Below are 14744 nucleotides of genomic sequence, written 5' to 3' on the forward strand. Positions count from 1 at the left end.
TATATATATAATAAATAAAATTCATTTGTATGATATTGGATAATATAATTATTCATATTATTTCAAAAGACAATGTTTATTTCTATTAGCATTTTTAACATTTACTCATTCAGGTTTGCTGTCTGGTGGAAACCACAATAACGCTTTTCCAGTATGCATGATTCAACTTGCCACGGTGACATTTACTAAACGTGTATTTTATATATTTAACAACTCATAGTTTTTACTACGCATACATCTCTACTGAATTAGTTTTGGTTGACATTCTTGTGTTCTTCATCAGATACAATGTAAAAGATTTAGAAAAGGTCACCGAAACTGGCTTGTCAAGCTTATTCTTGCATATTCTTGTCCTTTCCTTCTCTGACATTTTCGCAGTGTAATATTGCAGCCTTAAGGTTTTTAGACAATAAAAGTGACTTTCAAAAGTAGGACGGTGCGAATGGACATGTTTCACTGTCAGTGCAGGACAAAGGAATATTGTCCCTTGTCCAATATTAGCACATCTGCTGCCTCTAGTGGTTTAGATGGTTAAATATTAAACAATGCAGTCTTTGTAGAAAAGATTGGTGGGACTTTTTTTTAGCAGTTTCTTTTTTCTGTTAGATGTTAATCTATGACAAGCCTGGAATGACCGGTGAGAGAATTGAAGTGCGTGGTGATGTTGTGGATGCCACACCATGGGAGTTTACAGACACTATTTCAATCAGAGTGATCAGAGGAGGGTGAGTGGCAAACAAACATTGTGCACCTCCTTGCTGACCTGATATGCTCACATAAGCATGCACATATAAATTTAATTTCTCTCACTTCTGGTGTTTACTTTGTACATCATTTTAAATGTGCACTTAAGGGCACTAGGTTTTGAAGATGCATATGTTTGCAGGCAACATGCACTACCTTTCAAAAATTTTTATGTTTTTGAAATGTAATTTATTTCTGTGATGGCAAAGCTTAATTTTCAGCAGCAATTACTCGATCCTTCAGAAATCATTCTAATATTCTGATTCGTTGCTTCTTATCAATGTTGAAAACAGTTGTGCTGCTTAATATTTCTGTGGAATCCGTAATACATTTTTTTCAGGAGAACAGTGTTTATTTGAAACCTTTGGTTACAATGTTATTGTCTTTACTGTCTTCGGCTTTTTTTTTTTTATTGAGCGTTATCCTGCAACTACAGAGCAATCGGCCAAAATTAGTATTAATTAAAAAAGTAATTAATTAAAATTAAATATTGAAATGGTTCAGGTCATGCTTGTTTCATAAACATAGACATAATGCAAAATATTACTGACACAAAACAGTAAATATACAGGAGTAAATATTAATGCACAATAAATAATGTAGTCACATGGGCTAGTGATGAGAATCAGACACATTCCACATCAGTCTTAACATGCAAACTCTCCCTGCCTCCCAGCAATAAAACATCTGCAAATCACTGCAAAATATCATTAAGTGCAGAAACACACAACTCTAGCTTATGCTAATTGCTGTTTTTGAATTATACATTTTTATACTAATAGGAACACCTCAAATCTACGGTTTCATCTATCTTTTTCACTCCTGATGAATTTCCTGATGAGTTGGCTGATGAATGTTAATGCATAAGCAGCTTCATGTTTGCCCTAGTAATTTATCTGAGTGATCAGGCAATGTCAGCTGTATGGTAGTTTGCCAGACGATTTCATAACATACGCATTGTGTTGTTTCTAATGATTTCGCTCCATCAGGTGTCAAAACACTTGCATTAATGTGCTTCAAGTAGAAGTTCAGGTAGGGTAATAGCTCCTAGCACTGCATGGAAAGAGGGATTCGTCAGTTAACAGCACTGTAAATTGCCGTGGAAGTTTCAGGTTAACGACTGTTCACGGGAATGTTCAGGCAACACAGATAATTGTCGGGAACTGCCGATAACTGACGTGGAATTGACACCCCCTGCTGCCCATTACCTTGGCCTAGGTGAAGCTTTCATATGTAAATGACTAGCTATATTGTAAGCTACAAATGCAAACCAGGGTAGTGTGGGGATGAATTCACTGATCAGGAGGTGCTATGTATATGTCCTATATGCATATGTGCTATGTCCTATAGGCTATGTATTTCAAAAAAGGGTCATAAATTGTGTTTTTTTTATATTTTTAAATATTTATTCTCATTAAGGCTGCACTTGATAAAAACTAAAAACAATAATATTGCAAGATATTACAGTTCAAAATATATATATTTTTTAAATATATTTTACAATGTATTTAATTTCTGTGATGGCAAAGCTGAATTTTTACTACAGTCTTTGGTGTCACATGATCCTTCAGAAATCATTCTATTAGGCTGACTTGGTGCTCAAGATATATTCATTATTATAATCAATCTTCAAAACAGTCAAATTTCGGTCACACGTTATTAATTCGCTCCATTAACAAACCATTCACTACTTTTGCCTCTATAAACTCCTAATTTGCTTCTTATTAATAGTTAGTTAGGTAGTTGTTAATCTAGGTATTGGACTAGGGATGTAGAATACGGTCATGCAGAATATGTGCTTATTAAGTACTAATAAACAGCCAATATAATGATAATAATAGGCATGCTAATAAGCGACTAGTTAATAGTGAGAATTGGTCCCTATACTAAAGTGTTACCGTATGTTCTTTTCCTCATATTATGTCTTGTGTTTTGTCTTCCAAAGTTGGGTGTTGTATGAGAAGCCAGAATTCAAAGGGGAAAAGATCGCTCTGGATGAGGGGGACATCGAGTTGACAAATCCATTTGGACCGCCGGATGAAGAAGTGGTTGATCAGCAGAATGGAACAACACAGGATCATGAGGAAGAGGAACATGAGTCCAAGCCTCGGCTAAAGAGGAAGTTCGTCATCGGATCCATACGGCGAGCAGTGAGAGTATGTCAGACTTGTTTACTTTTTTCGTTAGTTGAAATTCAAGTTCATAAACATTCTGCTATAGGCAAATCATTAGAGCTGACATTGTTTTAGCTTGTAAATGTGTTTGGGATGGATGGGATCATGTTTTGGTTTGTGGTGTCATAGCATAGCCATATTATGAAATGTTCAAGTGCGCCACCTTGTGTCCTCAAGCGGAATTGTGCCAGTAATTTGGCAGGATTTCTATTGACTTTTTAGGAACTCAGGCCTGCATAAGTCTTTGTAAGGATTTTTGTTGTTGTTTTTTGCCTTTCCAGGATTACAGCGTTCCTGAAATCAGCCTTTTCCCAGACGAAAATGCAGAAGGCAAGAAGGTCATATTCAGAGACACGTCAGAAGACTCCAGAATTTTTGGCTTCCCAGTCAGAGCAAACTCCATCATCATCAATGCTGGCCTGTGAGTGATCAGTGCAGCTTATTCCAAATTCCATTCTATTTGGGCTCGGTCACAGTATTTATTTGTTAACATCATGTGTTTGATCTCCTCCAGATGGTTGGTGTTTGCAGAGCCCTTCTTTCAGGGTGTCCCGCGAGTGCTTGAAGTCGGGGGATTCCCCACCCCAGCTGCCTGGGGCGTCACACATCCGTATGTGGGCTCCCTACACCCGCTTAAAATAGTGAGCATCTCCTCCTCAGTCTACTGTTCTTTTGGACATTGATTCCACAGCATATCAGTAATAAAATGAGGTATATTAATACAAATGTATTTTGTAGGGGGAACCTAGAGTGGAGAACCTTTATGAGCCAAAAGTAAGTGTTTCATCAACTGCCATCTAATAAAGTGATACTGTATTTGATGTTCTTTATGGGATCAATGATAATTCATGTTTGATATAATTTGTTTTCAATAGATTGTGCTCTATGAAAAACCATATTTCACTGGCAAAAGCAGAGAAATCTACACCAGCATGAGAGATTTCCTGTCAAGAGTGGACAAGCAGCAATCATTGTTTATGTTCAGTGCAGGATCCCTTAAAGTTATTGGAGGCTGGTGAGTATTAAAAATGTGTGTGTTTGATTGAGAATAAAGTGAGGAAGAGAACAAGAACTGATATATGTGACCCTGGACCACAAAACCAGTCTTAAGTAGCACGGGTATATTTGTAGCAATAGCCAACAATACATTGTATGGGTCAAAATTTGTATTTAAATCATTTGGATATTAAGTAAAGATTATGTTCCATGAAGATATTTTGTAAATGTCTTACCGTCAATATATCAAAACTTAATTTTTGTTTAGTTATATGCTTTGCTAAGAACTTCATTTCGGCGATTTTCTCAATATTTTGATAAATTTTTTGCACCCTCAGATTCCAGATTAGTTGTAGTTGTATCTCAGTTGTATATTGTCCTATCCTAACAAACCATACATCAATGGAAAGCTTAATTATTTAAAAAAACTGACCCTTATGACTGGTTTTGTGGTCCAAAGTCACATATTTACTATGCATAGTAAGCGGGACTGTATCTGACTCATTTTTGTTGTATTGCTCTCTATTCTGTTGTGCTCGACTTACTTGATCTGTCTTATAGCTGGGTCGGCTATGAGAAGGAGGGTTTCCGGGGTCACCTGTATCTTCTAGAGGAGGGAGAGTACCATGACTGGCGGGTGTGGGGAGGAGTGAACTCAGAGCTGCGCTCAGTCCGAGTCATCCGAGCTGTAAGACAAACACAAAATAAATGTGACTATTTTATATTATTTGTATATCATAAAATCTCACCAAGATTCATACTATTTAGTTTACATTAAAAAAAAAGTTTTTTCTTTATAAAATGGAAATACCCTGATGTTAATAATAGTACTAATAATAAAAAAATATATATATAATAAAAATTGAAAAGATTCATTTTATTATATTAATGTACTACTACTAATAATAATAATATTGGTAATAATAATATAATACATTTTTTAAATATATTATTATTATGTTTAAATAATTTATGTAATTATATTATTTAAATAATATATCATATATAATTTAATTTCTGTGACAAGCTATTACCATGTAATTGTCTATACTGAAAATTATAGAAAATATTAATATATTATATTGATATACTACTACTACTACTATTAATAATAATAATAATAATAACAACAGTAATACAATACGTTTTAAAAATATATTTTAAATATAATTTCTGTGACTAACTATAAAAGAATATAAATATCTATACTAAGAAATATACAAAAACTACTACTACTACTACTAAAAATATTTAAGTGTTTTAAAATATTTTAAATAGAATTTCTGTAACTAGCTAGACATACACGTACATTGGTTTAAAAATGAAAATATTAATATATTATATTAAATAAATAAATAACACAGTTATTTATTCATTTATTTATTTAAGCTTGCACAATATTTTGGTGTTTAGTGCACTTCATCATTAAACATTTTTGTACACAAAATTAATAGATTAATTTTAAGTGTTCTTTTTTGGACTGTAATATTTGCTTCTTGTAGGACCTGTCTGAGCCCCTGCTGGTGTTATATGGGATGCCTGAAGAGGAGAAAGCAGAGAGTGAAGAGCCCACGTTTGAGGTGACAGAAGCTGTTGCAGATGTGGAGCTGGTTGGGTTCGGCATCAACACCCGCTCCATCCACGTGCTGAGTGGAGCGTATGTTCTGATCTCTCTGTCTCTCTTTAAGTGACCATAAATCTCTTCCACATACAATATCTGATAGTTAATGTCATAATGCAGTCTGGTAGATCAAGCCAAGTTTTAATAAGTATGTATATTTCTTCCTTTCCTCAGGTGGGTAGCCTACTCTCATGTGGATTTCTCAGGTAACCAGTACGTCTTGGAGAAAGGCTTCTACAACAACTGTGAAGACTGGGGCTCTGGAGACAACCGCATCTGCTCCATACAGCCCATCCTCGCAGTAAGTCAGAGGCATTTCATTATTCACTAATCTAATCCAAACCGTTTGTGCAAGGAGTATTGACTCAAATTGTGTGTTGTTGAAAATGTTTTACATAAAGAGTAAATATTAGAGAATATTGAGAGGCACATTCACTAAACAGTTACTAAACATTTGCATCTGGTAAATCATCGTAAATTCTTGTGTATTATTTGATAACCACCTTCAATCCACTTCAACCAGTTAAATGTGCTGAACTAGTATTAATGTATTTCATCAACATTAATTATTTCATGAATTCCTCTATGAATCTCCATTTAATAGTCTGTCCTTGATTTCACTAATGAGGTCGTTCTTGTGTATTTCAGGCACCTAGTGAAGAACCCAGCTTCAGAAATGAGGTAAGCTGAGTCTCTTGTGCTCACTGAGGCTGCATTTAATTGAGCAAAAATACAGTAAAAACAGTAATATTGTGAAATATTATTACAACTAAAATAATATATTTTAGAATGTAATTTCTTTGGTGGAAAAGCTGAATGTTTTGTTTTTCCCTTTGCTGCAGGTGCTGCTCTACTCGGAGCCGGATTTCCAAGGCACATGTAGGGTTTGTCATCAGAACCAGGGCTGTTTGCCTGAAAGGCTCACTGTTAAGTCCTGCAGGGTGGTGGGAGGAAGGTTAGTGAGAAAATTTAAGGTGGGATAAAGGTTTAGGGAATGCAGTATAGAGTGGCCGCAAATTCACTATATTCTATTTCTTTCAGTGACTTCTTTGTGACACTCTGAATTTGTATGCTGAATTTGTAATTTGTTCATTTCAGTTGGGTGCTTTATGGAGGAGAGAAGTTCACAGGAAACATGTATGTTCTGTCTGAAGGAGATTATCCCAACCTGACCAGCATGGGCATCCCAACTGACTCGGGCATTCACTCTGTCAAAGCAGTTCCAATGGTGAGAAGAAACTGCTTTCTTACTAACTAAATATATTTCTGGAAAAGAGGTGGACCGATGATCCAATGAGAAACCGATAGACAAGTGATTTTACCACATATATCTTTATTTATTAAAACATTTTTTTTGTCTTTTTAAGTGGGAGAACTTGCACAATTGGTGGCTGACTAAATACTTTTTTCCCCCACTGTAGTTCCCATCAGGAAAATGGCCTAATAAACATACTAAACACCTTAAATAATGTCTTAAAGAACATCTAAAAATAAAGAAAGGCTTGTGAAGATTTTTTTTAAGGTTTAGAGGATATAAAATATAATTAACTCAGTATAAAATCAATAAAAGTCAATGGATAATTCTTATCATGATACAAAAATGTGTGTGACAACAGTGGATTGTGTGTGTGTGCTACAGGAATTGGACGCAAGTCTCAAGAAGGTTCTTTCTGGTGATCTGCAGTCTCTGATACTTGGACTGATGATGATACCAGAGCAGTTTGAGGCCCATCGCTTACGCAAAGCCATGGAGGTTTGGCATTAATCATTAGGATAGTGCTAGTTCTATTGTGCTATGTGTGTGCTATGTGTGTGTGTGTGTGTGTGTGTGTGTGTGATTATCAGCATACATTTAATTATAGTTCAATATCCATTCAGACTGTATTAATTGTTTTGACTGTTCAGGGTGCTGGTACAGATGAAGAAACTCTTTTAGAGATGTTGTGCACTAGGACACCACAGCAGCTCTCTGACATCAGGGCTGCATACAGTCAAGGTGCTTTAGGAATTATTTTCAAAATGGAAAAATGTTGAACATTTTAATTTAATTAATGCAATTAAATGCCTCATTTTTTGGAACATCTCACTTTTAACTGTGTGCATACTGAAAGCTTTGCATATTGTCATAGGGTTAAAAAGCTGTATTGTCAAAAAAAGTTTTTGGAATGATGATCACTCAACATGAGCACTAAATATTTACAAAATAATTGTGCTCATATATGACACTAATTACTTATTGATTATTGGTGATTTTTCACTGTAAAGCAACACAACAATGCTTTGGACAACAAGGCATTGCCATTTTTGTGAAAACTTTTTGTTATAATTAAAACAAGGAATATCAGTGTATTCTTATTAGGATGAGATAAGATTTAATATTTATTTTATATTTCTATATAACAATACACTACCTTTCAAAAGTCTGTAAATTTTTTCAATTAAAATGTTTTTAAAGAGTCTTGCTCATCAAAATTGCATTTATTGATACAAAATACAGAGAATTCTTTAATGAATAAAAGGTTCAAAACAACAGCGCTTTTTTATAGATTTTTAAAATAGATTTTTCACTTTCAATTGAATGCATCCTTTTTTGATTAAAATTAATTTGTTTAAAAAATAAATCTTACTGATCTTACCAAACTTTTAAACACTAGTGCATTATCACTATAATATTTAATTCAGTAAGAATTGAATATATTGGTGATAACTGCATACATTTTCCATCAGTCTGTGTTTGAATGTTTCAACATTGTCACTTTAACAGAGTATAAGCGGGATTTGGAGAAAGACTTGATAAGTGAAACCAGTGGAGATTTTTCAAAGCTCATTGAGGCATTGTTGAAGGTAAGAAGTGTGATGCCTCCTGTCCTGAATCTCAGTTAAATATTTATCACCAAAACCAATTTTACTGTGTTGATACATCATCAGTATGTCAATATCTTGTGCATGCTGTGCGAGTAATCATGCTCATTCTCTCGGTTTCTTTCTCTCTCCCTTATCAGAAAGAGAATGGGCCAGGAATTATTGACCAGGATATAGCAGTGAGTCCAGATTTGTCATTTTAGGATGAATTGTTCCTTTAAAAGATTTCAAGTGCTCTCAAGTCACCCTGTGCTCCCAGGACTGCTTTCATGTTTTATTAAGAGACTTAGTTAATGAAGGTTTAACTGTGAAACTTATGATGTTGACTTTGCTTTGTCTGATATGTTGCACTGCAACTGCCCCTACTGAGACCTCTAGATGACCTCGGAAGCAGGATCCGGTTGTAGGAATTTCAGCTCAGTCAGCTCAGTTAGATCACAGGGTGACAGATATACAAACCTTTCTTAGATTTAGATAGAACTCCGATAAGATGCATATTTCATATACCTGATTGAATTGTGTGATTGAAATCAGTATATTTTTATTTTGTTTTCCAGTCTTTATCTGAGGAGCTGAAAAACAAGAAACCGGCAACTGATATTTGGATCAAAATACTCACCACAAGAAACCCAGACTATCTCAGAATTGGTTAGTTGCATATGTGTGTTTCAGATCTAGCTATAATTTCGGGGACAAAATTGTTGGGAAATGTCTTCAGAAGATGTGGAAAACCATTCCTTATGAACTTTTAATCAACAAGAAAAGTGTTTATATAGACACTAACTAACATTTAGGGTATTTCAAAATGTGGTAGCTCATACTTCTGATGAAATTACTGTGCATGAGATGTGTCCGATAGTTTCATTATTACTGTTTTATAACTATTGGTGTTTGGAAAGGTTGTTGTTTCCTGTATCCTTGGTAGAGGTAATTACTTATGTAAAGTTATTGATACATTTCTAACATGCAAATCCTTGGAACATATCCATCTGTACTATTTAAGCCTTCTTGTATGGTATTTGTAAGTTTGACAATGACAAATATTTCAAATGTATGTGAATAGTAATGTTATTTCTACTTAAGTGCTGGAAAAACTGGAGTTTGAGAAAGGCCAGACAGTGGAGGACACTTTAGAGGGACATTTTAAAGGAGTCCTCTCTGGAGACCTGAAAAAGGGCTTAAAGACTCTAGGTAAAACTGGTTTATGTGTGTTTGAGGATGTATTAATGTGTGTGTGCTCAATGTGTAATGATCAATTAATATAAATCCACAAAGCATTTGCAAATTATCTCTTTTCTTTTTCTCATCAGTACGATGTATACAGAACCAGTATTTATTCTTGGCACAACGGATCCAAACTATGAAAGTAAGATTTTTTTTGTTTTGTTTTACAGATATCTTAATAAATGTCAATGCCAAGTATTAATTGATGCTGCTACTAAATTATCTACTTTAAAACTTCTGTGTGCATGATCAGGTTTAGCCAGCATTTTAGGCACCAAATGTCCCAACTAAGAGTAAAGTAAAACTTTAAATAATCTATATGTTGGGCCTAAAATACAAAAAGGTTTATTTGAGGGTTCGGTATAGGTTAGTGGATAGAAAATATCATTAGCTCAATTTTGAAAACAACAGAAGTCTCAGTCATCATAGAAAATGTTGTGTAAGTGTGCACACAGTTACAGTACTATATAAACTTATTAGTACAAACATTGTTTTGCATGGCAGGTATGTATCAATGAAAAAAATATTTATTTAAGTTATTTCCTGAAATACAATATGCTAAATCCATGCAAAGCACTTGCAAATGCAAAACAGCAAGTTATTTTAAACAACTTTACACAGATATTGAGATCACTGCTTGTTGATGCACTGTATTATGCTCAGTTGTCTTTGTTTTTATTTTTGCTTTGAACCAGCTATAGATATGGGTTGACCGATACTCTGTCCTGTACTCTGTAGGCACCGGTGGTCCAGGGTGTGATGGTTGCTCATAGTGAGGAGGATCTACTGAGAGTTAGAGTGGCATATCTTCAGTCAACAGGAACTTCACTGTACACAGCCTTACAGGTCTCCACACACACACACACACACACACACACACACAAGATCTTTATAACCAGTCTTCAACATCATTTGACCAACAAGATTTTTTTGTTTTTTTGTTTTTTTCTCAATAGAAGCAGTTTAAAGGTGAACTCCAGCAGGGTTTGTTGGCTATATGTCGTGCAGAAGATTAGAAGAAATGCTGTGTATGACACAAATTATAAACATTTATGTGCACACAGTGAAAGCATTCCATTTATTTTAATTGCTGTTAAATAAAAGCTTTGTGTATGAAATTAAATAAATAAATAAAATGTAACTTAGAATTGCAGCACTGTCCTTTATGAATCCCTGTGGAAGGCAATATAGTTTTAATAATACAATTTTCAACTTTTTATGTCAGTTATGACTTTTTTCCCATTACTTTTTCATTTCAGAATTTTGACTTCTATGTCATAATTATGATTTACCAAAGCATTACTTTTTTTCTTATGTGGCGGAAATGGGCTTCCATAGGAATTGACTGAAATCTCTGGTTTATTGATTTACATTATTGACCATAAGAGTTTTTAAAGGATAAAAAGGATAAAAATATATATATACACAGTATCTCACAGAAGTGAGTACACCCCTCACATTTTTGTCAAAAAAGGTCAATTTTTTATCATCAGTATATGTACTTCCTCTTCAGTATCAGACTACCATATATATATATATATATATATATATATATATATATACACACCACACACGCTTGACACCCTCTGAACCAAATAAGTTTATCTTTGTCTCATCAGACCACAGGACATGTTCCAGTAATCCATGTCCTTAGTCTGCTTGTCTTCGGCAAACTGGCTTTCTTGTGCATCATCTTTAGAAGAGGCTTCCTTCTGGGAAGTGAAAAAACTATAAATTAGCACAGTAACAAGATCGGCAGTTTAAGACATAACTAATCTAACACATGAACACACACATTCACACAAGTTGCAGAAAGCACTCAAGGTCGGACTCGGAGACACAGCGTTAGGGAAAACTTAACTCAGAATACGAAACTCTCAACGGAAAATAAAAGAAACTAAAGTAAAGAAATAGAAGTAAAGTTTGACGATACTAGGTGGCGTTTCTCCTCATGGTTTTGGAGGAGCTGGCGTGTAAGCCAGAGCACGCTCAAAGAGCACAAAAGGTGATGACTGAAAAGCACGGCTAGAAAAAGGCAAAAAAGAAGAGGGAAAGGAAAGGGAGGATTTGATGGTGTCCTGAGTATTTAAATTGGGCTTTTGGACACATCCCAAATGGTGCTTTGACCAATTAGATATCGTCTTTGCTGGGGTGTTGTATATTTCTCCTCCCCATACATAAATCAACGTGTCATCTCATCAGGCACATGGTCCGAGTTTTCCCGCTCTTGCAGAGTATAATTTTGGACATGATTTCTATAACAAGAATATGATACATTTGACAAAGATTTGATTGGAAGAAACGTTTCAAGCAAGAGGATTCAAACACATACATACCCAACATGAATATAATCCTATAAACTATTCAATAGTTATTCAAAATACATACACAATAAATGATTAAAACGTGATAGTCTAATGTGTAGGTTACATACATGATATGGAGTTATGCATAGAAATGATTAGTTGCTCACAAGTCCTTTTAGTTCACAAGTCCTTTTAGTGTCATTTAGGTGCATGGAAAGGCAGTTTCTGTGAAGACCAGAGGTTAAAAGGTCTGTAAGGAATCTCAGTCTGTTCTTTGTCTCCGAGGTGGGGGGGGAGTCAATCCGAAGAGCTTGTGATCACTATCACTTGTTTACATGTGATGGTCACGCTGTGCATCTCTTTTGACCATTAATCTTGATTACTTGCCCCCAAAATTGACAATCTCCTTGGAATTGTCAATAAGTGTTCTTTTGTTTAAATGCTGTGAGCTACTCAAACCTGCTAGTTGGTTCAGGCTTGTGGCGCCAATTGTGAGGGGTGTACTCACTTGTGTGAGATACTGTATATATATATATATATATATATATATATATATATATTGCTGTCAAGCATTTAATCACATCCAAAATAAAAGTTTGTTTACATAATATATGTACGTGTACTACTGTGTATATTTACTGTGTATATATAAATACACACATACAGCGTTTTTGCCCCAAATATTTACATCTATATATTTATATTCTTATATAAACATAAAATTTTTCTTAAATACACTGAACAAAATTATAAACGCAACACTTTTGTTTTTGCCCCCATTTTTCATGAGCTGAGCTCAAAGATCTAAGACTTTTTCTATGTACACAAAAGGCATATTTCTCTCAAAAATTGTTCACAAATCTGTCTAAATCTGTGTTAGTGAGCACTTCTCCTTTGCCGAGATAATCCGTCCACTTCACATGTGTGGCATATCAAGATGCTGATTAGACGACATGATTACTGCACAGGTGTGCCTTAGGCTGGCCACAATAAAAGGCCACTCTAAAATTTGAGTGATCCCATTGTTGTGCCATTCATCCACGACCATCACCTCATGTTGCAGCATGATAATGCACGGCCCCATGTTGCAAGGATCTGTACACAATTCCTGGAAAACATCCCAGTTATTGCATGGCCAGCATACTCACCGACCATGTCCCCCATTGAGCATGTTTGGGATGCTCTGGATCGGCGTATACGACAGCGTGTTCCAGTTCCTGCCAATATCCAGCAACTTCGCACAGCCATTGACAATATTTGAGAGAAATAGGCCTTTTGTGTACATAAAAAAAAGTCTTAGATCTTTGAGTTCAGCTCATGAAAAATGGGAGCAAAAACACAAGAGTTTTGCGTTTATAATTTTGTTCAGTGTATATACATGAATATGTTTGTATTTATATATACACAAACAAACACTTTTATTTTGGATGCGATTCATCACGATTCATCGTTTGACAGCAGTAATATATAGGCCTACAGTGGGTATGGAAAGTATTCAGACCCCCTTAAATTTTTCACTCTTTGTTATATTGCAGCCATTTTCTAAAATCATTTAAGTTAATTTTTTTTTCCTCATTAATGTACACACAGCACCCCATTGTATTGTATTGTATTGTATTGTATTGTATTGTATTGTATTGTATTGTATTGTATTGTATTGTATTGTATTGTATTGTATTGTATTGTATTGTATTGTATTGTATTGTATTGTATTGTATTGTATTGTATTGTATTGTATTGTATTGTATTGTATTGTATTGTATTGTATTGTATTGTATTGTATTGTATTGTATTGTATTGTATTGTATTGTATTGTATTGTATTGTATTGTATTGTATTGTATTGTATTGTATTGTATTGTATTGTATTGTATTGTATTGTATTGTATTGTATTGTATTGTATTGTATTGTATTGTATTGTATTGTATTGTATTGTATTATATTGTATTGTATTGTATTGTATTGTATTGTATTGTAAGATGACAACATTATGGAGTGTGAATATAAAATACACAAGTTATTGATGGATGGATGTGTATTTACCTGAGCCTGGGAGACCAGCAGAGCCAACATCCAGAATCGTGTGATCAGGCACTTCATGATAGAGAGAAAACGGTAAAAGATGCAACAGAGAATGAGATTTGCTTCGAATACTATGTCAAACTGCGACCAATCCAACAGGTGCTCACAGTGTTGCCCGTGGCCCTCCTCCGCTCTTATATAGGGTTATGAGATGTAATTATGTCATGTTCTCATGGTCAGACACAGGTGTGGATTAGATTTAGTGAAAACAGTCACTCCCTGGTCCAGCATGAAGGTGGCATTTGTTCTGGGTTGTGTGCCCAGCTTCTATTGACTTTATGGTGTTACTGTTTTATGGATTTTCACTGGTTAACCTTTTTCCTGTAAACAGAAACCAAACGATTGTCCTCTTTGCCTCTCACATTGTGTGGTAATATATGTCATCTTTTTATTTAGATTCAATGTGTTAACAGATCATTGAAATGCGAATGTATTGATGTTATAGTTATACAGTATAGTTTCCCAATTTTCTCATTATTTAACCATTTGATGATGAGGGTTTTTTGTCCTCTCTATTTTCCAGTTATGCTGTAACAAACTGTTATGAGCAGCTGCTGAACTAAGGGTCTAGTCATATATCTTTTTGCTTGCTTGTTCCTCTGGATCATGTGACCATGAGGAAAAACGTGTAAAAATTATTCCAATAATGCTCTCAATAAAGATATATTTACAGTATCGTTTAAACTCACAAGTCAAGTGGAACTTGTATAAACTTTATTAGCCTTACATGCTGTT

At 34.7% G+C, this 14744-nt stretch overlaps 1 protein-coding gene across 1 annotated transcript in view; it reads left to right on the forward strand.

The window, feature by feature from the left end:
• LOC107592054 (uncharacterized) overlaps positions 1-10743 on the forward strand; it is a 43768-nt gene extending 33025 nt beyond the window's left edge. Inside the window, exons 12-26 of the mRNA XM_016281411.1 lie at positions 4476-4602; positions 5417-5571; positions 5710-5836; positions 6184-6216; positions 6378-6490; positions 6634-6763; positions 7175-7288; positions 7441-7531; positions 8300-8379; positions 8538-8576; positions 8955-9045; positions 9481-9588; positions 9708-9763; positions 10360-10467; positions 10578-10743. Of these exons, the coding sequence (XP_016136897.1) occupies positions 4476-4602; positions 5417-5571; positions 5710-5836; positions 6184-6216; positions 6378-6490; positions 6634-6763; positions 7175-7288; positions 7441-7531; positions 8300-8379; positions 8538-8576; positions 8955-9045; positions 9481-9588; positions 9708-9763; positions 10360-10467; positions 10578-10637 (1432 nt within the window). The 3' untranslated portion in view covers positions 10638-10743. The remainder of the gene's footprint in view (positions 1-4475; positions 4603-5416; positions 5572-5709; positions 5837-6183; positions 6217-6377; positions 6491-6633; positions 6764-7174; positions 7289-7440; positions 7532-8299; positions 8380-8537; positions 8577-8954; positions 9046-9480; positions 9589-9707; positions 9764-10359; positions 10468-10577) is intronic.
• The last annotated feature ends 4001 nt before the right edge of the window (positions 10744-14744 follow it).

The sequence above is a fragment of the Sinocyclocheilus grahami genome, unplaced genomic scaffold, assembly GCF_001515645.1.
Source record: "Sinocyclocheilus grahami isolate Dianchi unplaced genomic scaffold, SAMN03320097.WGS_v1.1 scaffold149.1, whole genome shotgun sequence".
Lineage (NCBI taxonomy): Eukaryota > Metazoa > Chordata > Actinopteri > Cypriniformes > Cyprinidae > Sinocyclocheilus > Sinocyclocheilus grahami.